Below are 26,226 nucleotides of genomic sequence, written 5' to 3' on the forward strand. Positions count from 1 at the left end.
TGATTTTGTAAAAACACTTGCATTGCTGACAGAGAATAATGAAGCCCATTACTACCCACTCTTTTCCTTTCTTTCTTTCTTTTGCAAAGTATTTCCTGCCAGTAGCTAAACAAACCACCTCAACTTTAAAGCCTCCCTCCAGACATGTTTTGAGACGCATAAAAAATACTCTGCTGTGAATAGTAATTTGTTTCCGATGTTTCCACCCAAAAAAAGATGAATTACTTAGTCAAAACTTCTTGGAAATGCATACTCTTTCTCCCACATCAAAGAAAAGAAAATCTATTGCATGAAGATGCAAATGTTTCTCATTTTCAGTATTGGAAGAAGTGCTCAGGTCTAAGTTCTGCTTTTAAAATGTTAGTTGGGTAAAAGTATGCAGTAATATGATCAGAAAATGTAGCTAAACAATCATAGAACGTTAATCGGTTTGTGGAAACGCTGAAGAGACATTTCACTCTCAAATCAAAAATACATATTTTTCCTCTTACCTGTAGTGCTGTTTATCAATCTAGATAATTTTGGTGTGGGTTGCATGTTGAGTGTTGGAGGTATCAGCTGTAGAGATGTCTGCCTTCTCTCCAAAATAATGGAACTAGATGGCGCTTAACTCAAAATGCTCAAAATGCCAAGAATACATCTGAAAAACTCAACAGTAATGTCTCTTTCAATAAATTACAACTCAAGATAATACACAGACCTCGTTGCTGTCTGTTTCATACAGGAACTATTTTCTCTCTACCGAACTACATCCGCCAATCATATCACTGCGCAGAAGGAAGCGTGCATCTACTCATGGACGATAGGCTCGTGCTCATGACAGAACGAGATGTAAACATTATTGACGTCCTCTGATGAGCTGTAACGTTAGCTATCTCAGAGGTGCTAGGCGAGCTAGCAGCAGATATAAAGGATCGATCATACTGAGTCGTATTTAGAGGACGCTGAGCTGAAGAACATAGATTCACTTGCAATTTCTGTGTCACCCTAAGGTGAAAACTTGCTGACAAACCCTACAAAGAGTCACGAATCAAAGCTAGTTCAAGGATATAATAAAGAATCTGTATTTATTAAAACAATACAATTAAAATACTTTTATATAAGCAAAATTAGTCCACATATCTGATAAAGAGGCCGATGAAGATGCAGCCGATCAGGGACATGGTCGAAGCCGAGAGGACCACCACGACTACACTTCCTGCCATGTTGACCAGTGCTCCGAGACCCGCGCCCACGATGATCTGAGCCAGCTGGACCATGCATGTGAGGGCGGCACAGTCCACCCCGGTGCCCCGCTCACTTCCACTGCTGCCTCGTAGCTTCACTTGCTCCTGGAGAGGAAGAGGGCGAAGGAAAAGCCGTTTTAAGTGTCATTAATTTCAGTATTACCGGGAATGCCAAGGGCAGAAAGCAATAAATAGTTGTGTAAAAAGATTCACCTTGGGGAGTCAACAGACCACCTCAAATATTTTTGTATTTTGTAACTATAACTAAAGCTAACTAAAGCTCTCCTCCTCCTCCTCACCTCAAACTTTTGATTTCATCACCAGCTCACCTGAATCAGGGTAATGAAGTATTGACTAAGCATGCCATGGCACATCAAAACTAACAAAAGAAAGTGTTTTTCCATCAACAATGGATTTTTTAGCCACTGCCTCAGGAAAAAAGTTGTATTTTATTATTTTTTTATGAGTACACACTTTTTTAGATGATTCAGTCTGTTAGTTTTCAGACACGATGTTGTGAATGGGGCTGACGCTGTTCAAAATGAAACTGAAAACCACTCGTTCAGCAAAATTAAAAAGTTTAATTTTGTCCTTCGTCTGTCAACTGGAATCGAAAATACCCAAGTCTCTTACCACAGTCTCTTTAATGACAGTGGTATTTTTAAAGGTCCAGTGTTTAAGATTTAGGGGGCTATATCAGCAGAAATGGAATATAATATAAAAAGTGTGTGTTATTTTGTGTATAATCACTTGAAAATAAGAATCGTCATGTATTCGATACCTCAGAATGAGCTGTATATAGAAGCAGGTCCTCCCATACGGAGATCACCACGTTGCACTGCCATTTTTATAGATTAGCAAAGAACACCGGCTCCAGAGAGGGACATTCGCCTTTTCATGTTGTTGTTGGAAGCCCCTCTGTGACGGGCAATGTAGGAAAAACTCTGTCTTTGTCTTTCTTTTTTACCGCTTTAAATCAGCAAGTCGATTAATTTTGGAGAGGAAGAGACGTCTGCAGATAATTTAGCTCAGAGCAAGAACTTCCTGAATGTCTGGATCTTAAGTTAACAAAAAAAAAAGGTGAGCATTCATTACCAAATGGTGGGCTAATGTCATTTCTACAACATGAAACAGAGTCGGAGGAACCCTTATTTGTAATGTTTATCTGCTTTATTCAGTGTTTTTACCTGTTTAAATCACCACGTCCATTTGTTTTGGAGATAAGGACACCTCTGGGGATAATTCAGCTACTGGATAAAAACTCCTGATCAACAAACACTGAGGGAACTCTAACTGGTAGAAGTTACAGCTGATTGCAATCTGCAATCCTCACCCCCAGACGCCACTACATCTCCCTAATTCTTTCACAATATTCCATGAAATATAAGCGACAAAAAAGATCCAGCCTGTCCCTGGAATCTCTTCTGCTGAAGAGGCTGCTTTCAATAGCAGCCTCCGGTATAATGTAATCACACAGATCGCCGAGTTCTTTAATGGTATTTGTACAGGATTGTCAGTAAAAACACTCGCCGGGGAAAGTGAATGTAAAAACTAACCCTAGATTCACTTTCATTTTGTCTTGCTATATTTGCATTTTTTCAGCATTGTGTCTCTCATTAAATACGTTTCATAGGAAATCCTGTAAGTCAAAAACAAAATGATCTATTATCTAGCACATAAATCAGCACAGAAGCTAAATACATATATCATTCAAAAAAATAACATAAATGTGTGGGCAAAAATGTGTGGTAGACAGTCGTTGCAAATGAATAAACTGAAAGTAAACAGAAATGAAGGAATGTATATATCTAATGAGAAGCATTAAATAAATAACTCTCACATAAAATAAAAGTACTGGATTGACAGCCTGTTACTGTTATTTGATATATTTGAATCATATTACTGCTTTTTTGGTTATTCTAATTTCCCAGGGCTTTCTGGAAAACAGTATTGACGCTAAATGATTCATCCTTGTGTAATAAAGTAAATTCAGTTAAATGGGTACTAAACCAATTTCACAAGTCAATGTTTTTTGAAGTCTTCACAACGAGCACTGAGCCTGTGAAAGTAGTTGTGTAATGTCCTCTGTGGCTCTGGGGAAGTTTTAAGGGTTATCTCAGTTTTGGCTTTAGACTTTAAATGTATAACAGAAACAGTGTGATACAGTCTGACGGTTTGGATGTTACCAGACAGTGAGGGTCGACTGGCAGCTTCTGTTCAGTTGCATTATTTGAAGGGTATTCAGGGTTTTCTCAGCTTTCTTCTGCTCTCAGTTCAATTAATGTTTTTTCTCCACTGAATCCTCAAGCATTTTGCAATTAAAATACTAAATCGAGTTCTTTAAGTTAAATGAAACGTTCGCCTACTCAAATCATTTAAATAGTAAATGGATCTGCACTTATATAGCTGTTTTGTATCTGTTAGACCACTTAAAGCGCTACTCACATCCACACATTCACAAGCACATTCATACACTGGTGGCCATGGCTATTGTACAAAGTGCCACCTGCTACTCAGTTTTTAACTATTCATACACATACACACACCGATGGAACAGCCACCTGGAACAATATGCGGTTCGTCCCTTGCCCAAGGATACTTTGACATGTTGAGCCTGGGATCGAACCCCTGACCGTCCGAATACAGAACAACCCGCTCTACCACTTGGGGCAAATTGGTTAAAAATTAGGGCTGCAACTGGCAGTTGTTTTAATTATTGATCAGTTCTTTGAAACAAAGGAAATTGACTTGATTCCTCTAAAAAAAAAAAACATGAAAAGAAAGCAATGAGCTGCTTTACAAAAAATTGCCAAAACATTTGCAAGAAATCAGTAAACATTTTCTAGACAAATATCTTGGAATAGAAAAAAAAAACTATGAGGAACAGGAATACCATGAATACATATTGTGTGACCTAATTTCAAAAACATAATACTTATAATACTTATAAATATGGTTTTATTGATATTTTACCATAGTTATTTGATAGTTATATAATGCTTCTCCCCTTTTTTAAGGCTAATTTTTCCGGTCATGCTCTTGTCACCTTTTACTATTATTTTTCCAGTTTATGGGACAGTTCATGCAAAGCTGCTGACCGCCTCTTTCACTTATTTTTGAAAGAAATCAACTAATATATATAGTTACATTTGAAAGGTTTAAATGCTTGTAAAAGGCGTCTGAACACAGCACAAGAAAACCGTTATCAGCAGGTTTCAAAGGCTTAATCTGCACATTACTTTCTCTAATAACATATCATTTTTGTCTGGGAAACTGTCAAAATTGCCTGTCATTATTCACTTCCCACAGCTCTAAGTACTGCAATCATCTGACTTGTTTTTTTCTGAACAGCAAATTCAAAGACATTCAGGTTATTCTTGTGCATGTCATAGAAATGCACATTATTTTCACATTTCAGAACCAGCAAATATCATATTTGGTTAAAAAATAGCTGATTCATAGCTGATTAACTCCCCATTGATCAACTAATCAATCATTAGACTCACTGTTGCAGCTTAATTTGAAATGGTTGCAGAATTGCCCACATGGCTCACACAAAAAAATGTTGATATTGTTTAATTGTCTTATTTGTGTATAGTTTTATGAATGCATGGCGTTGTTTCTGGATAATACATTTATGGCATTTGATGTTGGGAAAATGTTGCATGCCTCAGACTGCAGGTAAGCACTTGATGCACCTGTTGATAAGAAGCTATTTGGCACTTTATGTGGGTGAAGAGTTAAAAGGATTCAACCATTAAACTGAAGCAAAGCTGCACAGTGCACACACAAGACGGCTGAGCAGATGCATTCAATTTTGGCCCTGAAAACTAAAAAAACCAAACATCCTAATTGATTCAGCCTAGCTTTGTTGCACACACCCAATTAATGTTATTTCTCTCTACTCATTTACATCTCAGCCCTGAACACCAATTTCCCCTGCCAGCCCCATACCTCCTCTTCCCGCTGATACTCCGCTATCAGATTGAATGGGATGGTGTAGAGCGTGCTGGACATGACGCCGAACACGCTGCAGAGGATCAGCGTTGCGATGATGTTAGGGAAGAGGCCGATCAGGCTGGTGCCCATGCCGAATACAAAGTAGCCCATGAAATATAATCCCTTCAGGCCGATGTATGGGAGGAGGAAACGCTGCACGTCTGAAAACACACAAACACACACATCATTACAGAGAAATAGTTTGAGTTGGATTATGGGACAATGGCTTTGTTTTTAATGGCATTGTGCCTCTAAAAGACATTAAACCCTCCACAGTTTGCAGAGCTGTGTCTGACTCCCAGGTCATCATATACAGACGCTTTGCATGTTTTTCGGTTGTTACAACCCAGCTCGCAAAGGGAAAGGAAAGCAACAGCAAAAGAGAAGTTTCTGGTGAAATTAAGTTATTTATTAACAAAAATGTGTGGCGTACTACAAAGGAAAAAGGGCTTTTGGGTGCAGTTCAACTTAAAGACGGAAATAAAATCAAAGGGGGGCTCTTGAAAACAAGAGCTGCTAATGCTATCTAAAAAGAATCAAAAGCGAAAATAAATACCTAAATGTCCTAAATAGCTTAGTGGAAAATCAGAAACAGAAATGAAAGAGAACTCCTGCACCTAATGTCTCTAAAAGCCGTGACACACAAAACAACAACGGGGGCGATGAAAGCCCACTGCCACGTCGGCTCACATTGTTGTGTCTTGGCCAAAAAGTTGCACTGAGCGCCGTTGTAGCCCACTACTTTACATTTTGTCAAGGGTTAAAGTTGTGCTTATTTAAGGGTGGAGCCGCTTAAGTGACAGGCTGTCAGCCGATAGTGTCTTCGGCTTCTCAGGTAGCTCTTCGCCTCACTTCTCCACAGCTCTACCCTCTTGTCCAAATATGGTCACTTCTGGATGGTGATGCCAAAATACCACATTTGCAGCTTTAAAAACAGGAATCCACAAATCAGTGGCTGACATGACGGTAGCTACGGCAATTATTTATTTATTTAGTTTTTTTCTTTCTACGCCAAGTATCTTTACTTTCTACGTTCCTGTGAAACAGTTATGGCAAAGAGTGACAAAGTCTGCATACAGAAGAGTTCAGGGTCAATGGCTGGGTCAAACAAACACAGGACTTTCACCCAGGAGAACGCTGTTGGTGTCCCATGTAACATGAAAAATATGTTTGACTTCTTTAACGTAACGTTATGTAACAGGCGTATGTCACATTCTTGTCCTTATGCTGCTTTTTTTTCCTTGAGTGTTCTGCATAGTCTCCCGTCTTTGGTGCTGGTTAATGTTTGATGTGATGAGTTCGAGCCAATCACAGAACAGTGGGGCAGCACTGAGTCACATTACATTTCAATGTGATCTTTTCTCTAAACCTTATCAAGTTGTTTTATTGTCCTAACCCAACTGCTACTTTTTCACAACATTTTTTATGAGTTATAACGTGTTTCACCCAGGAGGGAGCTGTGCATCTCATACAGACACCTTCTGCGTTGGTATCAGACGACGGAGGGCCACAGCCTATCTTTCATTTCAGAACAGCAATGTCACAAAAAAAAACTTGTAAAAAGACAATTTTTCTCAGCATCCAGAATATAAATAGAGCCAATTTCACACTCAAGAAATGCAGGGACACCAGCACTTTATGTGACTGAGCTCTTATGTCTCTCCCTCGCATTTCATTGTTATTTTTATTTTTACATAGCTGCTGCTATAGCAGACCTACATGCTGCATTTGAATGAAACATTAATCAGCATACCTCTGGGAAAACGTGTTTCTTTTGTGCAGCTAATGAACGGCAGCGGCACACTACCACCTGTGATCCCGACACAAAAGAGACAAGGAGGTGGTAATTGCTGACTGCTACTCATTTCTTTGCCAAACCTTGACGGGTTGTCATTCACAGAGGAACTAATGATGTCAGTGTGCTGGGCATAATGATACTAATGGATGGTGACTGCTGTGAATTAAACACATACATAATGTTTCATTTACGTACAGGAGTAGAGAGCAGAGGACACAGCATTGATACACAGCCCCCAGCAGCCCACTTCGACTCCTCTCTCGTATGTGGCGTAGGCTGTGGAGTTATGGTCTGCATAAGGATCTCCCTTGTACACAATCTGAAAAGCAAAGACAGCCATTATTTAGAATGTTAAAATACAAGCTTGGCTTTTTCAAGGGAGAAGTTAAAGCACATGGCTTCACTGATATAGATATTTAATGACAGCCACCCTCATTAAGACAAGCTTTCATCTTTTCCTTTCTTTCGGCCTCCAACAGGAAGCGACTTACTATACATAAAATGCTGCCTCAACAGTCTAGCCCAGTTCACAATGACATGAAACACATGAAAAAGAATCCCCACGTTTTGCCTTAGGCTCAAATGACTGAAATGATTATAGAATGCTAAAAATAGTTAAAACTCCTGCCAATTAATTGCCTTGTGGTTTAAGCACTAAACGTATTAATACCAAGTACACAACTTTTTCTTACACAGGATTGTGCTCAATACAGTCATTTTTGTTATAAAAACCTGGGTGTTCAACCGGGGGTCTACGACTCCTAGGAATCTTATTATCATTATATTCTCTTAGGAGAATTATAAACACACTTTATCACCCCATTGAGGGTCATTTAAAATTTGTTCAAGGGCCCCAAATAGCCCTTGGGTGGACCATGGACATGCATGCCTGCCCATAAACGTTGGATATTCAGTTTTACTGGGATGTACAATTTGTTTTATGAGTTTTAAGCTCTTAAATTTTTTTTTTTTTTTCTAGCAGAAATGATCATTATCATTATCACATTTAACCAGACTGTAAATGCACTGTACTAACCAAGCTAGCAGCTAGCATTAAGGTTAGCTCCATCCTAACGTCCAAATATGGTCACTTCTGACATCAAAAATCCAAGATGGCAACAGCCAAAATTTAAAGCCGGAGGCTGTAGTCCACAAACCAATTGGTGACGTCACAGTAGCTATGCCCATTACTTTATAAAGTCTGTGGTTAAAAGTGATGTCAACAACACAATGCCATCAGCCACTGCAATCCACCACCAACCTGCCACACTGATGGGAACATAAGCCACACCTGAACGCCAATCACACCGAGCCACACTCTTAAAATACATACCTGTCCCATAAAATCAGTGAAGAAGAGCATATTGCAGAGGAAAGCCGTCCATCCCAGCAGGTGACTGACACACAGGTAGCGATAGTGGTTCGGCATGTTGATGATAGTTTTCATCATTGACCTGAATGTCATCCTTTTCTGAGCCTGTAGATACACAAACATCACAGACATCAGCGCCAACGGCTACCACACTGACAGAAGTACTAAAATAAAATAAAAAAGCTTCTTCTTTCATAGCACTCATTACTCTCCTTGTGTTTCATTGCTGGTGGTGCTTAAGTGTCAGCTCAAAAGCTTAAAAAAAACTAGACGTCCACATCCTAAAGATCTTAATTGGAATGAATGAAGGAACATAAACATCTCAGAGGAGTCACGTTAAGGACTCTGATCAAGGGTAAGAGACAGGAGATGTTGAAAGATAAAACAGATAATACCATACGGTTATGCACACTTCAGAAGCATTAAATGAAGTCCTGATATGACATTGTAATCGTTTGCTTTTATAAGTGAAAAACTTTGCATCAGTAATAATTTTTTTTATTACAGAAACATTCACTGTTTAAACTCACCGAAGTGTGAAATAAAGGGCAGAATAGACAGCCAGAGCAATGAGAGCTAAGATAAGGACTACCAAAGCATGAAATATTAGAGATTATTAATCAAACATCAAAGCAAGGCTACCAAAGTGAGTTGTATAAAAAGGATGACACCAAGTCTTCTGATAGATCCCGTTTCTTTTCATCAAGACACATTAAACAGAAACCCGGCTGGATGGGTTTGAGGGAGCGACTGATGATCAGAGTTTCAGAAAAGAATTCATGAATACTGTAGGAAATCACATGACAATTTTGCGTTGCACAGGATATATTCACAGAACACTTCACATCATCTTCATGAGGCTGTTTGAAGAGTTTCCACTCTAGAGCATGGCCTAATTACTCATTTGAACTCAAACATCCTCGGGGATATTGAGTTATGAATATTCCTGTGAAGAACTGGCCGAGCGGTGGAGGGAGAACACAGAGGTGTGTGGACCAACTGCGGCCCCGCTTCCTGTTTTTAAATGGCGCGAGGCAAGTTTTAAAAATAAACTAGAATAAGCATACTTCTAACAAATTGCACTGTATGTAAACTTCACAGCTGAGTTTAAACATGATGTCGATGTCACTTTGACCAACTACGAGCACTTCTTAAACTGAACACCAAATATCGCTACTTCACCTAGAGTTATCGATAACCGGTTGATAAAAAAATTTACCTCTGTAAACATGGTGGCGGACGTGACAAAACAGTGATAAAAGTACACTTTTTGTAATATGTGGGCACACCAATAAACTACTGTGATGTCAAACATTAAACTGTAGTTTTGATAGAAAACGAGCTTTTTATGGTGAGCTTTTCTGGTCTTGAAACAATGTCTTTGTTGCTGTGTAACTGGTTGAAAACTGGACATTTACTATTGTTTGGCCTGCGATTCCTTACATTGTTCTGGCTATGACTCAGAAAAAAAACAGTTGGTCACCCTGTCAAAGAGATGGCTTGGGGCACTCTGAAGCTGAAACTGCAATGCTTGAAATCTTTTTAAGCCCTAATTGCACTCGCTTGTTGCAGGGCCTTTTATGTCACTGTGCTTTAAGCACCATAAGAACAGCATTTACTTTAGTTTTCATTTTGTGAAATGAATTTGAAGGGCGGTTAGTGCCGTCTCCTCTCAGCAGAAAGGTCGTGGGTTTGTGTTTTCTGACAGGCAGAATGGATGCATGGAAAAACACTGAATGGATCTGCAAGTCAGTGTGAAAACAGTGTTTAAGGAAAAATTGAATCCTGAAGCGAGAACTACGGACATATAGTATGTATGTTGATGCTTGAAATGACTGTTTGTCGCCACTTTTATGACTGCACCGTGAGATCAAATGAAATTATTCAACAGTCATTCTGTGACTTTCAGATGCCACCACTAAAAGCTTTTGTCTTTGATGTGTAAATATACACACCACATTGTCACTGTGCTCACATCTTTCAATAAAGGCAACATGTTTACATGACTTTCCCCACCACTTAGCTTCCAATAGAACTGATATTAGGACTATATTCCAAGTCCATTTCCTCTTAATAGCTTCATAAAAATCTCCCTGTGACCATGAGCACAGATGGATACATAAATAAAATCTGTTCCACATGTATATAAACACATGCATCCTGTTTATCCTGCACATCACATACCTCCTTGTTTGGCTGCTTGGCACTGGAGGTCACTGAGTTGGCCTCTCCGAGAGCAGAAAATGACCTTGGCCTGAGGTCTGGGACAGACGATGGGGCTATCGGTGAGACGGGCTCTTTGTTAACCAGTGCCCCATAACCATTGCTATGTGACCCCAGCAGGTGGAGGGCACTGGGAGGAGAGAGGTCGGAGGTGGAGCGGTCCTTGCCCAGAGGTTGCTCTGGGATACTGAAGAGATGCACGGTGAGAAAGATACCCCAGGTCAATGCTGAGAAGAAATAGATGACTTGATACTCTGAGCCCAGCAGCTGACCCATCACAGAGTGACCCCAGTCCATAGCTCCCACCAGGTAGCCAAACGCTCCGCCCAGACCTGAAACACAGCGGCAAAGCTTAAAACACTGTGGGCAGAGAAGTACACTTGTTTTAAAGTACTGCACACATTCAAAGTCGACTAGAACATTCCTCCTCCGGGTATATTTTTTTCCATTTTAAAGAGTTGAGAGAGTTTTTGCCACAAGAGGGCAGCAGAAACAAGTTGGGAAACAAAATTTTAACATATCATCACCTTTAAAGTTAATACAGCAAACTTGGTAAGAAACAGTTGCTTATTTTCACGTCCAGCAGTTACAGAGCAACATTGTAATTCATTTGAAGTTGTTTTTGTGTCCACCTGATGAATGTCGGTCCAATATCTAAGGACACGATATTTATTAAAAAAACGACAACAAAAAAACAACAACTAAGAAGCCCATCTCCAAGTTCCATCGCAAACCAGGATGTTCAGGTTGACACTTATTTATATTGAAACTCACTCTACATAGTAACACAGTAGTTAATATGACTTCTGATGTTGAAACACACCAGTTTCATTGTCTGATAATTAGCACATAATGGTTTAGATGAAACAGCTGGTGGTTTATAAACACAGAGAGAATCTGAAGAAGTGATATGCAAGAGGCATAATTCACTCTTCTTTTTTTTTAATGTGAACTATTAATAAATAATTGTCAACCTGAGCACCTTGGTGTGCACTTAACTTTCCTTGATACAAGACATTTATTCGTTTGTTTGCTTGTCTTTGTACTACATTCAATTGAGTACTGGTTTAAAAAGATTTGCAAATGTTGTTTTTATTTATGTTTTACACAACCTTCCCCTTTTTTTAATTGGGTATGTATAGTGGACTTACAGCACTTGGCATATTGTCATCTTTTCATTTTTACACAGACACACCACTGGAAATACAAGTATAAAAAAGGAAACAAAATCAACATTAAATGATGAACAAAACATCAGCATAGAGAAATTCTTATTTTAGACTTCAGCACTGCAGTAAGTCATAGCTTCATATTTTAGAGAATACTGTATGCTTCAAGCTCAGTATCCAGGCAGAAGACATGGAGCCATCAGGAATTTGGATTCAGCCTGTTTGCTGCTAACATGAAGGTTCACCAGCTGCAGACAGCGTGTGCTCTGTGCTGCGGTAAATCTCATATCTCTCTGCTCTCACTGGCTTTCATGAACAGCACAGCCTCCTCTCTTTACCACCAAAGGAAAGTTTAATGCTGACAGCTTTAGGAAAGGTGAGCGACCAAAAAGACCATTGTTTTTTATGTGAGGGCTGTGGGCCAATGGCAACCCTCAGAGACATTTTTTTAAGATGCCCTAAAATATAACATTAAATGGATTTATTATATCTCAATCATTTGCCATCCATTTCAGTACTTTCACTTTAAATAGCTTACATTCAACACACTACAGGAATGACAACTTTTAGAAAGCCATAGGTGCATACGTAGACTGTATAAAATAAAGGACGTAACTTTTATGACATCACCCACTGGTTTGTGGACTGCTGTTTTGAAGCCTCAAGTTTGGCATCTTGGATTTTTGAAGCCAAAAGTGAGCATATTTGGGTAAGAGGCTGGTGCTGAGGAGTGAGGGTGGATCTGACTCACAGACTGTAGCGACACCTAACAGACAGCGTATGACTCAAAGTGGCCATGCCTTTAAATATGCATAATTTTGGGACTTAATAAAATTCAAACAGTTGAGTTTAATAAAAATTCACCCCCTGTACAGTTGTCATAAATACTAAAATCAGCCAAAACATTTTCTGTGGCAGGCTGTAAACATGTTTATTTCTCATGTTAAGTTGGACATTTTAACATGGGGGATCTGTGGGGTTTGCCTCTGTTTTGGAGCCAGCCTCAATCATCATCATGGAAATTACGATTTATCATCTTTGCTAGTGCTGCCTTAATCATATGCAAAACTTTCAGCACCCCTGGAGTAGAAAGATCCACTGTAACTGAACCAGCACCACTTTATATGTCGGTTGCCTGTGCAGTATATGAGTGAGCAGTCTGTTTGTATGCAACACAGAATAACTGGAGAAAAAAAACTAAGATCATGTTTTATTTTGCTGTTTTTTCTTTCATGCACTAGAGTAAAAAGTCTATACAGGTGGATGCTTCTCTTAAATGGGAGTCAGTGGTCAATCGATTCAATATATTGTAAAAAAAATAAAAATGTACATGGTTGGTTGACTGATGGACTGAGTGACTGGTCACTTGAAATGGAGGCTATTTTTCTACATTAAACCACCTGGCAGGTAAACTAATAACCACTTCACGCTTCACGTGTCCCATGACTGGAGCATTGCTGTTTGTGTAAAACATCAATCACTCGTCTTCTCTGAATCAAGCCTGCTCTGCCCTTTTCTTTGTGTGTCATTAATGTCACCTCACGTGTTTCTGCCCCTGCAATAACATCTCATTTCAGCACAGTGCAACAGATCAAAACAGAAATATCACTGTGGCTCAACTTATCTCAAAAGTATACACAGAAAGATTGAAAATGTGAGAGGTAGCTATTACACTGAAGTGCTTTTATATTATAGAAGTGGAAATTGCTTTCTGTGAGGATGGAGAAGCTCACGGAGGCAGGCCCGTGTAGTTTGCATACATTAGTGGGAAAACCTTATCAACAGGTTACAAAAAGTATCTCTTTATTGCAAGCAATGCAAATAAGAGCCTACAGCCACACTGTGATTCACCACCTTAGTACATCATAAACACAGATTCTGATTGATCTGACTCCACTGAATCACTGGGAAAACCCACTTAAAACCTCTGGGAACATGGCTTAAAGTAGTCAGAATGCATATATCATATCAAAGTTGAGTGTCTTATTAAGTATCCACAGAAATTTGAGTGAAAATAAATGTTCCCAACTATTAGAAAACAGAGCTCAAAACAGCTCATTTTGAGGACAATGGCATTTTTTTCCCAGACTGTGTGGCCGTGGCAGATCAGATCCCACCTTTGTCAATTGTCTATCGTCTCCATGCAAAGCTGAATCTATGTGGCACAGCCCTACCTGTTTGCGCCCGAAATCAAATTGGACACTCTACACTAAGATGACAGAGCGAAGTGTTCTAGTATTTCTCCATGAGTCAATGAACAGTGAAGTTCATGACAAATTCACTCCATTCGGCACTTTGCTGCTCTTTGCTGCTCAGAGTACACTGACACTCCCAGAGTGGGATACCAGAAGGGTATTCCAACAGCGCTCCAAATTTACAAATGATCCAGTTTGTGCTGGAGTACGCTCCAGCACTCAGAGTGAGTGTTTCTGAACGCACCCCATTGAAAGGAGCGTCGAGGGATTTCAATTTGGCATGATAAATTAGTATCAACTGACACCTGATTTTGAATTATTTATTGGCTTTATCCATATTACCTGACATGGATCAGGGATAACCACGCCCAAATCAACCCAAGTTCAGGAAATTGAAAAAAATAAAATGAACACATCTCAATTTGGACTGAGGCTAATGTCTGATCATTTCTGATGCTTTTTATTATGCATGTAAGACCCTCAATTACATATTAAGAAAGTTTACGTGATTTGAGTTCCCAGAGGCTTTAAGTCCAGCTCCAAAGTTGAAAGATGCTAAGTTTATGCAATGGAGGCAGATGTGTTCAGAAGAGAGACGGAGAACAAAATAAGCAATGCAGTGGTGGGCTGTACAAGTACATCGCTGGAGGAGAAAATTCTTATTGTTGGCATCCAAATAGAGTACATCCCCAGAGACCCCTGTGTTAAAATGTCCAATTTAACAGCAGACATAAACATGTTTACAACCTGATAAAGTGTTTTTTGGTGTCTTTAGTTAGTTTCAACATCCATGACAACTTAACAGGGTGAATTTTATTTTTTTTTATTACTCACCCATTTACATCTTTATTAAGGCCCAAAGCTGTGCATGTTTAAGGACGGGGCCATTTTTGTGACAAGCTGTCAGCAAGGTGCTATAGTTTACGAGTCAGCTCTACCCTTTTGTTAAAAAAAAGTCACCTCTGGCTCCAAAAAACCAACATTGCGATGACGGAAATGTGGAACTCGAGGCTTCAAAATGGCTATCAACAAACCAATGGGTGACGTCACAGTAACTACATCCATTATTTTTACATTTTTACTGGATTAAATCACCAGGTCTGTTTGTTGAGAGGAGGAGACCTCTGTGGATAATTTGGCTCCTGGTAAAAAAAAAAAAAACTCCTGAAAATCAACACTGAAAGAATCCTCGCCAAGATTTTACGCTTGGCACAAAGGAAAAGTGTCAGCTGGTTGCAACCTGCAGTCCTCACCTCTACTTGCCACTAAATCTTACACACTTCTACTTTAATGGATAATTATAGATAGACAGCATTAGGGGCGCCAGACAAAGTGAGGACAGAAATAATTTAGGGGGCACTGGATTATTTATGTTATCGCATATTATTACCACAATGTCAATATTTTATTTCTAAATATCACAGTTGTCGTCAACACTGGTTTATAACAACACCCTTAGGTCAGAGTGTGTGATTAGAAAGCTCACGCAACAATTCCCTCCTCAAACATTACATACCAGCGGTGGTAGGGGCGTCTAAGGAGTCATGTGCCTGGCTTCTGTCTCTCTCAGCCCAGACCCATGACTGCAGCACATGACTAGCTCAGGGCTGGATTACTCCCTGACTAGCATGCTCACACCACCCCGTGCCTGCTGACAGCTGAGCGCACCACTGCCGCTCGCTCACACCCAAAACATCATCTTGCCACCTGGCAGTGCATTATAAGATATTTGCTTGATCTTGTATATTTTTAGACTCACTGTCAACACATTTTGTAAGGTTATGGTGGTTTATAGATTAGGTTTAAAGGAAAAATGACATCTAAATATGGCATATGTCTCATATATGCTGCATAAAGTAGTAAAGCATGCAGTCTTTTGATGTGTAATCCTAACCTATGCATTCACTCATCCATATATGGCCATTCTGCCAAAATCTCTTCAAAGTGTCTGATTAATCTTTAAATATATTAAAAAGAAAATGAATCTCTTCACTTAGACTTTAGCTATCTCTGACTTCCCTGCTTTGCATTTTCCTTTGCACTTGAGCACTGTTGCACTTCTTTAAAATTCTGTATTTTTCTAATTTTGTGCATTTTATAAACTTTATTTTTTAGCTTTATTATTGTCTTAATGGGTTTTATTTTTCATCTTATGTTATGCATCATTTACACTCTATTTTTATCCTTATTTTTGTATTACTTTTTCTAGTGTTATGAAGTGGGTTTTATCCATGTGAAGATACAGTCTAATCTTATCCTTATTTTTACATGCATGTTTTATTGTGTCTTTATGTCTTCTGTCTTTTCATGTGAAACCCTTGCATGTAAAATTTTGTTGTAAAGCTGCATGGGGGGTACTTTTGTTGTATGAAAGTTGCTATACAAATAAAGTTTATAATTATTATTAATTATCCAGGATGTGAAAATACCAACCTTGCTCACCTTAGCTACATGTGGCACTCTTGATTTTCCCTTTAAAAACGTTTAGCAAAGGAAAATCTACAACTAAGGACTCAAAATAAACTGGCAATGCAGCAAACATGGGTCTACATCCAGTATGTCAGCTTAGAGCCTCAAATTTCTTTTCATTATACAGCCATGAACTTTGGACAATCTTGGCTGCTAAGTGGCGAATCTATTCATCTATTCAGCACAATCTCGATGTTCTGAAGGTGAAATGGATGGATGGACGGATGGATGAATCCATCAAGAGAATGTTACAAAACTTCGAAGTATTTATGGGTCACAGTGGCCGAAGAGCACATTGTTAGAAGTTGTGGCAAGGTTATGAAAGCCCACTCTGCGATGTCACGCCGGTTACAGAAACATCATGTTCACAAATCCCTGAGAAACATGAAAGGGTGAACCAACCCTACTGTGAAATTCCCAGAGAGACTTATTATAAAAGAAAGAAGCTTTTGGTTACATTTGGTTATCCTGAGGTGATACAACTCATAGAGAGGAATATTTCTCACATGTGGACATTGTATTGGCAAGATTTCAACGACAAATTAGTGAAACAAAATAAAAATGTGAGTGTGTGTTCATTCTGGGGTCTGTTTTTCTATCTTGAACGTGGTTGTATTTGATCTATTAACATGTTTTTGCAAACAGTGTCAATGCTGCCGAATGTTGTATGGAGGTAAAAGTGTATTTAGAGTAAAGTGCTGATATATTATCATATTTTGTCTGTAATGAAATAATATAATTATTTACTGGAGTCATGTTTATGTCCACTTGCTGAATGTAAGTCTAGTAGTCAATCTATTTTAGCTTTGTCCAGATAGCAAAAAGGACCCGGCCCGGCAACGGCCCAAACTCAGCACGCTGGAAATGATAAATCCTGGCTAAGACTCTGGATAATTGACGTCCCAGAATCGGGCCAAATAAACCAGTTTGGTTCGATCGGCTGATATTGACACCACTGGGTCGGTCAAAAATGACCTGGCCCAAACAACAAGCAATGGCCCAAACTTGGCACGCCGGATGAAATAAGTCAACATCCGATTGCCCGACTTGGCTGAGATAGGGACATCACTGGGTTTTTTTTTCAGTCTCTGCCAATTCTGGTAAATATTTGTCTCTTTAGCAGCTAATTGCTCCGTCATGTTGACCTGCTAGTCTCTGACTGTGTCTTTCTGCTGTTTGGTACTGAGCAAGTTGTGTATGGAGCTTTTTTTTTTCTGAAAATAGCTGCAGCTGAAAAACAACACTGATGGGAGCAGTGAGAGTGAACCAAAACAGTTAAGTTCTGGATTGTAAAACCTAGTTAAAATGCACTAAAATGTATTAAGAAACAGGACTTACACTTTATATTTCTTTATGTTACATGTCCACACAGTTGGGGCACTCAAATAAAACAGCAGACAGTAAATGCAGTGCACTATATTTAAATAAACTCATTTTGGACACAGCTAGAGAGGTTGCACTTAAAGTTCCTTGGTGTTGTTTCATTACTGTGAGGCTGCCAGGCAATGAGCAGATGAAAGTCCGGCACATAACTCCCACACAAAGCTACTTGTCATTTTACATGTTGGGTTTTGTAAGGATTAAACAAGCAACCTATAATGCGTTAATGAGGGAGCTTTAGAGATACTGGAAGGCGGGTTTCTTTACCATTGGACAGAGACAGCCTCATTGTTAACAGTCTTTGTGCTAAGATAAATGTACAGTCTCGATGATAAGAGATGTATCAATCTCCTTATCTTATTATTGGCAAGAAAGTCTCAGGAAGTCATAAGACAGACACTCAGTCTCAGCAACACAGTGTGTGCTCCACCCACAAGCATCACGCCTTAGGTATGTGTTATTTGAGTTATTGCCACGGAAACTTTCACCATCAAGATTCATGACATAAGCAGCCGGCAAGAAATGATTCATGACAGTAATAAGCAAAATAAAAATTGGAGCAACAACAGTGTGTGTTTATGTGCTCGTCCGTGTTACACACCTGTGAGCAGAGCGTGGTAGTGCAGACCTCTTTCCTTGTCTTGATGGGAACACACGTCAAACAGGTAGGCCTTGATGGGCCCATCAATGAAGTCTGCAGCGAAGTCAAACAGCACGACCCCGAACATCACCACCACTATGGCCCATATACTCCTCAATGACCTGTCAGTGACCAGCGCTGCAAAACAGAACAATACACCTCATCACTCATCAAGCACTGCAGCCAGTGGTGTACATAACAGTACAACGGTACCCATGGGCGTAGATTTCAAGAGGGATGCAGGGGGACACCACCAGCTCAATATTTATAACATGTGCATTTGTCCGCCCTAATAAAAGCACGAGCAGAGGACATTTCCGTCATAAACTGATGCAGAAAAGGTAAAAAGTAAAGCATAATTCTCAACTATGCAGGATAATGAAGTTCAGATAAAGCAAAAATGTGTGCCACTAGTCTGTTACACAATTACAATTAACCACAGAGCCAAATTTCAATGATTAAAAAAATAATCACCAAGTTAATAAAATAGGTTTCAAAACTGTGAGTAGTATTCTCTGCTCTGAGATGCTAGGGGCATGTCTGCTGAGCGAGATGAAACTTTGTTAGGGTTATAACGTTTGAGCTTGTATCATTATTCTATATAAATATCTGCCCCAATAATCTGCAAGGCTGATAATCTGTCCACCCCTAAAATGTAGTGGGGGCAGGATTGTTTTAAGGATGGCTCCTGTCCGTCATTGCACATGCCAAAAAGATCCTGAACGGTCTAAACTCCACTTTGCAGTACTACACAGTCCCCAGACTTAAACATGTTTTCAACAAGTATTTTCTATCATTTATCATCTGTTAAGAAAGAGGTGATTTTGCTTTTCCCAAACTTTTTAGTGTTTGATGCTACTTCTTGGTGAGGGAACCCAAATTCCCAGTTTCATATTTTTTACCTCAATAATCAAAAAAACCCTGCACCTTTGCTAAGACCTTTACTAAAGTGTCAAAAAGAAGAATCCCACCAGATCAGCACACTTGGAGCTTGTCAGACATGAATACATTTTTTTTCATGAAAACCAATTGAAAACTTCACGATCTGCCTGTTTGATCATTGAGCCAAGTCTTATTCTGTGTTCTCCTCAACACCTGCAATTCAAACAGGATATATGATTCAAGCAGAAAGGCAAAAACAACATAATAGCCTGTTAAAAACTTTGAAATAGATGTACTGCAGCAGAAAAAAATACTTTAACAGAACATTGCTCTGACGTTTCTCTGGCCATAAATGAAAAGAAAATGCTATTTATGAAATTGTGAATTATGAAAGGGCAGTTCAACGTTATTATTACGCTGTGGGTAATTACAACAATTCAAACATTATGTAACACAATTCCTGTGGCTTTTTCTACATCCCTGAGAAATACTAAAGGTAATCAGCTTATCCGGCATGTGTCGGAAGAAAGAAATACTTCATAGCGTGAACGATGATTATAGAAAGACCAGAGCCTTTTAAATAGAAACCCAATCAACAATCACAGCATTCAACAACGAGAAAAATGTATTTCAAACACGCTGATTTTGGTTTTCTCTTGACCTATGCCCCAGATTTGAAATAAGAATCCTGCACTTTGAACCAAAGCTCGTTTAAATTATGTTGCTTTTTCTCTTGTTAAAAGAGAACTCTCAACCTAATGTGCCAAGCTTTTTCAAACTTTGACAGGTGATTACTGCTTTTGTCCTCAGATCTTGAGACATGACTGAGGTATTGATGATGAGACGCCATCATTAGCAGCTTCCAGGGCCAACTGTGACATACAAAGTGGAGGAAATGATCAGTGAATGTGCACTTAACCCCACATTGATCCTGTTCAGCGGGACACAATACAGCAGCACTGTATTTCTCAGCAGTGAATCAGTGCATGTGGCTGTGAAGGTCACAGATTCTTTTGTGAGGAGAAGCTTCTCGTGATGCTGTCCGCTGGATTCTCAGGAAACACTCCGGGTTGTTTTACATGTTATCAGTAGTTTTACTCGAGAGTTTTATTTCCCACTTGTGACTCATCGCCGTCTTTGCCAGCGGGCGTCGGCTCAGGGCCACGCTAACAAGTTACACATTTGACTTTAGTCACAGGTTTGAAGTGTGAGCTCTGGAGATGCTAAGGACTTTTTGCACATTTAAAATGTTGAAACTTTCTTGATTGATGTGTCACTTTCTTCCAAAAATGCTATTACTTATTCAGTTCAGTGCTTGAGTCTATAAAAGCCAAAGAGATAAGAGAACACTTTGGAGGCAAACAGGAACATTTATATTCATTCAGTCACTTTAAAATAATAGAATTAAGTCATTGGCATATGGCAGGTGAAAGCTGATGTTCTTTATGGGACAGGAAAGGCATTTAGGAAAAATTGGAACTGTTAGGGACTAGTATGGTGGTTTTACACACACACACACACACACACACACACACACACACACACACACAGAGAGAGAGAGAGAGAGAGAGAGAGAGAGAGAGAGAGAGAGAAAAGTCTCACTTCCCATAACAAACGCTGCCACACTACATAACATATACACGTAACCCGTTTTAAAGGGGAAGGCTTAAGTTGTTTGGGCTAATTTGCCTTATTTGACATTGCAGGTCCTTTGATGTGACTATTGTGCATCACAGTATCGATGCCAAAACGATATATCGTGCTCCCTTAAATCGCTGCACATTAGAGCTACGTTATGTCACCAGCTAACTTACAGAAAATAAATTTGCTGTTATGTTACATTACGTGGAAGGTTATCCCCAGATGATTACTGCAACAATTCATTACACACAACAAAATTTCATAACTTTGCCAAAACTTTCAATGATTTGAACTAATCCCATGACTTTTCCAGCCCTGGAAAATAAGATTGTTAAATTCCATGACTTTTCCAGGTTTTCAATGATCATGGGAACCCTGCTCATATAATTTTTAGGGTGGAGTTTGAACTTAAAATGGTCATATTTTATATTTATTTTAGACATCCCCAGAACAGCCAAACCTTCATGTGGATTTAAACGGCACAGTCTAAACTACAGCACTTATCACAGCCAAACACTGTGAAAAATGCTTATTTTTATGGTGGTGGTGGGGGGGGTAGCTCAAGTAAAAATATTTGTAGCTCCAGGAAGGTTTACACTGCAGCCACTCTTGTACAAGGTGTTTGAGGTGCTTAAAGTACTTGAATTTGTCTCTCAGAAATTGAAGCCCTGGAATACTTCCTGAAAATGTACTTGAATATAGCTGAGAGGAGAACAGAATGATAAATTATTTTTATAAAACATTTTAGATATATGTTTTAAACTTCTTTGTCCTTCATTTTAGCACCTGACAGCACGTTTGCTCCATTCACAAATTTGCACGATTCTCTTGCAACAGATGGTTGTGGAGAAAACCATTTCATACTGTCAAACATTTGAAAAGCTTAAAAAATACTTAGAAAGTCCTTGAATTTTACTTGCAAAACCATGAGTATACTCCCTTAGTGCTCCTGTGTAGAAACATTAAGATGAAACCTTATATGTTTGCCTTTCTTGAGTTTTACAAGTTATTATTGTACATATTTCCAAGCATAAGCAGACATTAGAATGAGTTCAAGGTGATTTCACATTTCAACAGTGATATTTCGTTTTCCCTGATGGAAAGAGCTGATTATTCATTCTGTTTTATCCCCTCTAAATCAAAGCCACCCAAAACAAAGACTCACTTTCTGATGTGTCGAGACTAAAAATACATCTGCGCCTCCCCCTCTCACTGTCTGTCTATCTTCCATTTCTTCTCATTCTCAAATCCTCCCGCCCATCCCTCACCTGAGATGACAGCGTCTCCGTTCAGGAACAGGGTGATCCCCAGCAGCATGAGGATGCCCAGGGCGAGGATGTAAGGCCTCCGCCGGCCCCACGGTGAGCGGCAGTAGTCGCTGGCCGAGCCAATGACGGGCTGTAGCAGGAAGCCCAGGACGGGGCTGATCAGCCACACCAGGCTGTACAGGCTGCGGGGCAGGCCCACGCTCAGAAGCACCGGTGTGACGAACGCTGCCTCCACGGCGTAGCAGAATTCCCTTCCGAACATGACCATGGCGTGAAGGATGAGCCGGCCCCGCGAGCGTCTGGGGGGCTCCACTGCTCCAAACACAGCGCCTTCTCCACTGTCCATGTAGTCCTCTTTGGAGCCTGTGAAGTCTGTTGGGTACAGAGACGTGCTCATGTGTTTGCCAGGCTCCGGGAGCCGGCAGGGTTGGGGCCTCGCAGACTGGTCCTCTGATAAAAGGGTCATGGTTTAGAGGGGGGAGAGAGGGGTGGAAGGAGAAAGGGAGAAGAAGAGGGAGAATGACAAGGGAGTGAGGAGGAGATTTAGGTGAGTAGGAACAAAGAGTATGTTGGTGTTTCTCTCTCAGTCTGCCAGGTGATGGATAAATGGCCAAATGCCCAATCCTTGCACTGGTGCTCAGCTTGAGCTAATCCTCCTCTCTACTGCATAGCTGAGCAATGAGTCCCAAGATCCACACAGCTTTTCTTCACATGTGAAGGTCTGCCTCCTGGTCTGAGCAGAGCCGAGGGGCACTCATTGAAGAACAGAGGGAGAGGGGAGGAGAGAAAAAAGTAGGTGTATTTAACCCTCTGAAACCTGAGTAAATTGGTTTGATTTCTTACAAATACAGGGGGAGAAGGAAAGGAGCAACTTGGCCCAAAAACGAGCACAAAATTTGTAAAAAAAAAAAATAAATAAATAAAAGAAAAAAGTTACAAGAACATTACCTGAAAATTTGCAACTGAAAAAACCCCACAAAAAAACAATCAAGAAAATTACTTTTAAAAAATGCTGAAAATATATTTATTTTATATATTTTGTTAGATTTTTCTGTAACACAGTTTGAATCATAAAATTACCATAACAGTAGTTTTCAGGACTCTTCCCCCTATTTTTTGGATAATTTTCTAACAATCCTCCTGTTTTTTCTTAAATATTTTTTAGGTAGTTTTCTTGTCACATTTTATTAATTTGTTGAAATCTGTGGGGCATTTCTTGCCAAGCTGTTTTTTGCATGTTATCGAAAAAAAAAATCAAATTAATTCACACCAGTTTCACAGGTTCAAATAGCTTGTGAAAGGCGTCTGAATGCAGCGCAAGAAAACGGATGTCGATCCAGGTTTCAAAGGGTTAAAAAGTGGCATTGAATGGAGACTCTTACTCTTGTTTAAAAGGCATTGATAATTTATCATTTGAGCAACTAAAATATATGCAGATGATTCTCTCCAGTCTGTAGATTCATAATTAAAAAGTTGCTGGTAAAATGGAAAAGTTAATGAAGATTCAAAAAGACTACAACTGCAGAGAAATTGGAATTTACTGGAGTCTATTTGTGTGTGATATTTGGTGTGTGTGTGCCTGTGCAAGGGTGTGTGTCAATACCTTTTCTTTCTTCTCATGTGGTGAGTGAAAGGAAACTCAGTCTTAAAGGTCTGACTCCTTGGGGATCTTGGAGAGACAGCCAATCCATATCAATAAATACTAACGACCTGTGCCGTGTAGTAGATGAGTCATTAGATCATCATGTGCCTCTCCAAACAAAATAGTTATTTTCCGCTTTGAGAGGTGAGATGGTATAAAGAAATACATCAGGGAATGGGGATGTTGCATTTAAATGCTAGGTTTGATAACTACCTGTGAGAAAGAAATCACAACTTGCACCATAAAATATTTAGAAAATCTTACTGTTTTTCCTGCTCTTGCTGGGATCATCCATCAGTTCTGTCAGAATTGTTGTGTGCTGATCCGTGACTAACCACCTGTGTTCAAGCTGAGGCGAAGCCACAAAAAACTAACTCTTCATTGGGAACTTCGTTTCCGTGAAACGAAGTGTTATCAAAACACAGTTTCCTCGAAAGGTCAGGTTCAGGTCCGATGACCGTTGTTCTCAGAATCAGCAGACCAGCCCTGTAAATCACAAGAGCATCATTAAGACTCAAGCAGACACACAGTGTGGGAGCATTAGGAGACATAAAACTGTCTTTGTCCTTCATTCTCTTTCATTTTAACTTCCATCTTTGTTGAGCTACAATGCTGAAACACTTTCTTTGTTTTCCATAGTACCCTATCTTTCCTGCTGTGTTCTGGTCCCACTGTGCTGAATGATCAGTTTTCTGCACCTATATCCTAATTAAAAACCACCAGATTAATCTTGGAGTACAAACCAGTGCTAAGCGTGACAGAACAGCCTGCAGTAATGTGCCGCTCTGCACTCGTCCAACTTGCAAAGTATAATTGGTTGTGACCTGTCATATAATAGGTGAGCTATAATAACTTGATTTATTTCAAACATGTAATTAAGAAAATAGAGACATGATGATACAAACAAGCAGACAGACAAAAAAAGTAATATTTACAGACAATAGAAAACATAAATCAAAAGGAATTGGTAAAAGACAAGACGACTTGTTTTACATATTTGAAAAGGAGTGAGAATACGGACTTATTTAATCACATCCCTTCCCCATAACTCACTGGATTTTAATAAACCGGCTTCTTTATTTATTTAAACCTATACTGAAATTAACTAAACAAATATGGATACACCCACATATCCGAAATGAAATACCTACAATTATTCAGTAATTGCATTTTATGTATTTTCAATTTTATGCTACTATACTTTACACTATTACATTTCTGAGGGTAATATTGCACTTTTTACCTTTATTTGACAGCTTTTAAGTATTTACTTGACATTTGTTTTATTTTGAGTTAATCCCAAACACAACATCCTGCTGCTGTACTCACCAGAGCGCAGATGTGTATTAATGCACAGCTAAAAGTAGTCCCCAACTGCAGTATTGACTCCTGTAGGAGTAAGATTTGCTAAAAAATTACAGTACCCAGCTGTTTTAGGTAATCATTTAGCTTTTTTCTTTCTTTCTTTTTTTTTTTTTAAAGTTAAAGTATATCTTTTTCACCAGGTTTTAAAAGTGTTCATCCTCCATAAAATATAATGATTAGCAGGGTACCACAGACAGTTGGGAAGTCAAATGATGTTGAGAAATGGATTAATGGGTCTTTTAACCAGATTTGTTAATAAGAGAAACTTATTGATAAGAACTGTTTTGAGTGCTAGACATTTACTTAAAATAGGGTTGTTGTTGTTGTTGTTGTTGTTGTTGTTGTTGTTGTTGTTGTTGTTGTTGTTGTTGTACAGTGTATAACGTCTCTTACACATGGGAAGAGGAAAAAAAGCAGCATCCAATTAAGTGACTAGCTGTTTCAACACTACAGACAACAAAGAACCTGATACACTGGCAGGTCAGGGTGTTATGTAACCACAACACGCCTGTCTGAGCCAAAATACACACAATTGACGAAGGCTTTCACCCTGCCAGCAGAAAGGGATGTGATATGCAATCACAGGCAATAGATGAGCATCTAGTTAGAGACGTTTTACCCCCCCAGTCCTGCCAGGTGCATGATGCAATGGAAAACAAAAAGATTTTGCGATCTCTCTCTCTCTAGAGTTTGATTGGGACCTGGAATATCAGGACATTTTGGAGAAAGCAAAGTAGTAAACTTAAAGCAATATACAACATGAAAATTTGCTGACTTTCAGAGTTAGATGAGAAGACTGATACTGATCTCACTTCTCATCTAACTTGGCGAGACAGGGAATAGCCGAAGCATAGTTCCCCAAAATGTCAGACTTTAAGAGATTTCCCATTTTAGCTTCAGGAAAGATAAACCAGTCTACGGCCTTGTTTACACCTGGTATTAGCATGCGTCCTTGGT

General features: G+C 39.4%; 1 protein-coding gene across 2 annotated transcripts; it reads right to left on the reverse strand.

The window, feature by feature from the left end:
- Positions 1-1,040: 1,040 nt before the first annotated feature.
- Positions 1,041-24,794, reverse strand: slc45a2 (solute carrier family 45 member 2). 2 transcript variants are annotated; one of them, XM_042509451.1, is made up of 9 exons: positions 24,169-24,216; positions 23,866-23,931; positions 22,263-22,712; positions 18,433-18,609; positions 10,580-10,950; positions 8,357-8,500; positions 7,219-7,342; positions 5,181-5,386; positions 1,041-1,331 (listed from the first exon to the last, which is right to left on the reverse strand). In XM_042509451.1, the coding sequence occupies exons 3-9, from the start codon at positions 22,657-22,659 to the stop codon at positions 1,110-1,112; spliced, it is 1,641 nt and encodes a 546-aa protein (XP_042365385.1). In that variant the 5' UTR covers positions 22,660-22,712; positions 23,866-23,931; positions 24,169-24,216; the 3' UTR covers positions 1,041-1,109. The 2 variants fall into 2 exon arrangements, with proteins under 2 accessions (XP_042365385.1, XP_042365384.1); XM_042509450.1 differs by lacking the exon at positions 23,866-23,931 and having other exon boundaries at positions 24,169-24,794.
- Positions 24,795-26,226: the final 1,432 nt, after the last annotated feature.

Source organism: Plectropomus leopardus, chromosome 20, assembly GCF_008729295.1.
Source record: "Plectropomus leopardus isolate mb chromosome 20, YSFRI_Pleo_2.0, whole genome shotgun sequence".
NCBI classification, from domain to species: Eukaryota; Metazoa; Chordata; class Actinopteri; order Perciformes; family Serranidae; genus Plectropomus; species Plectropomus leopardus.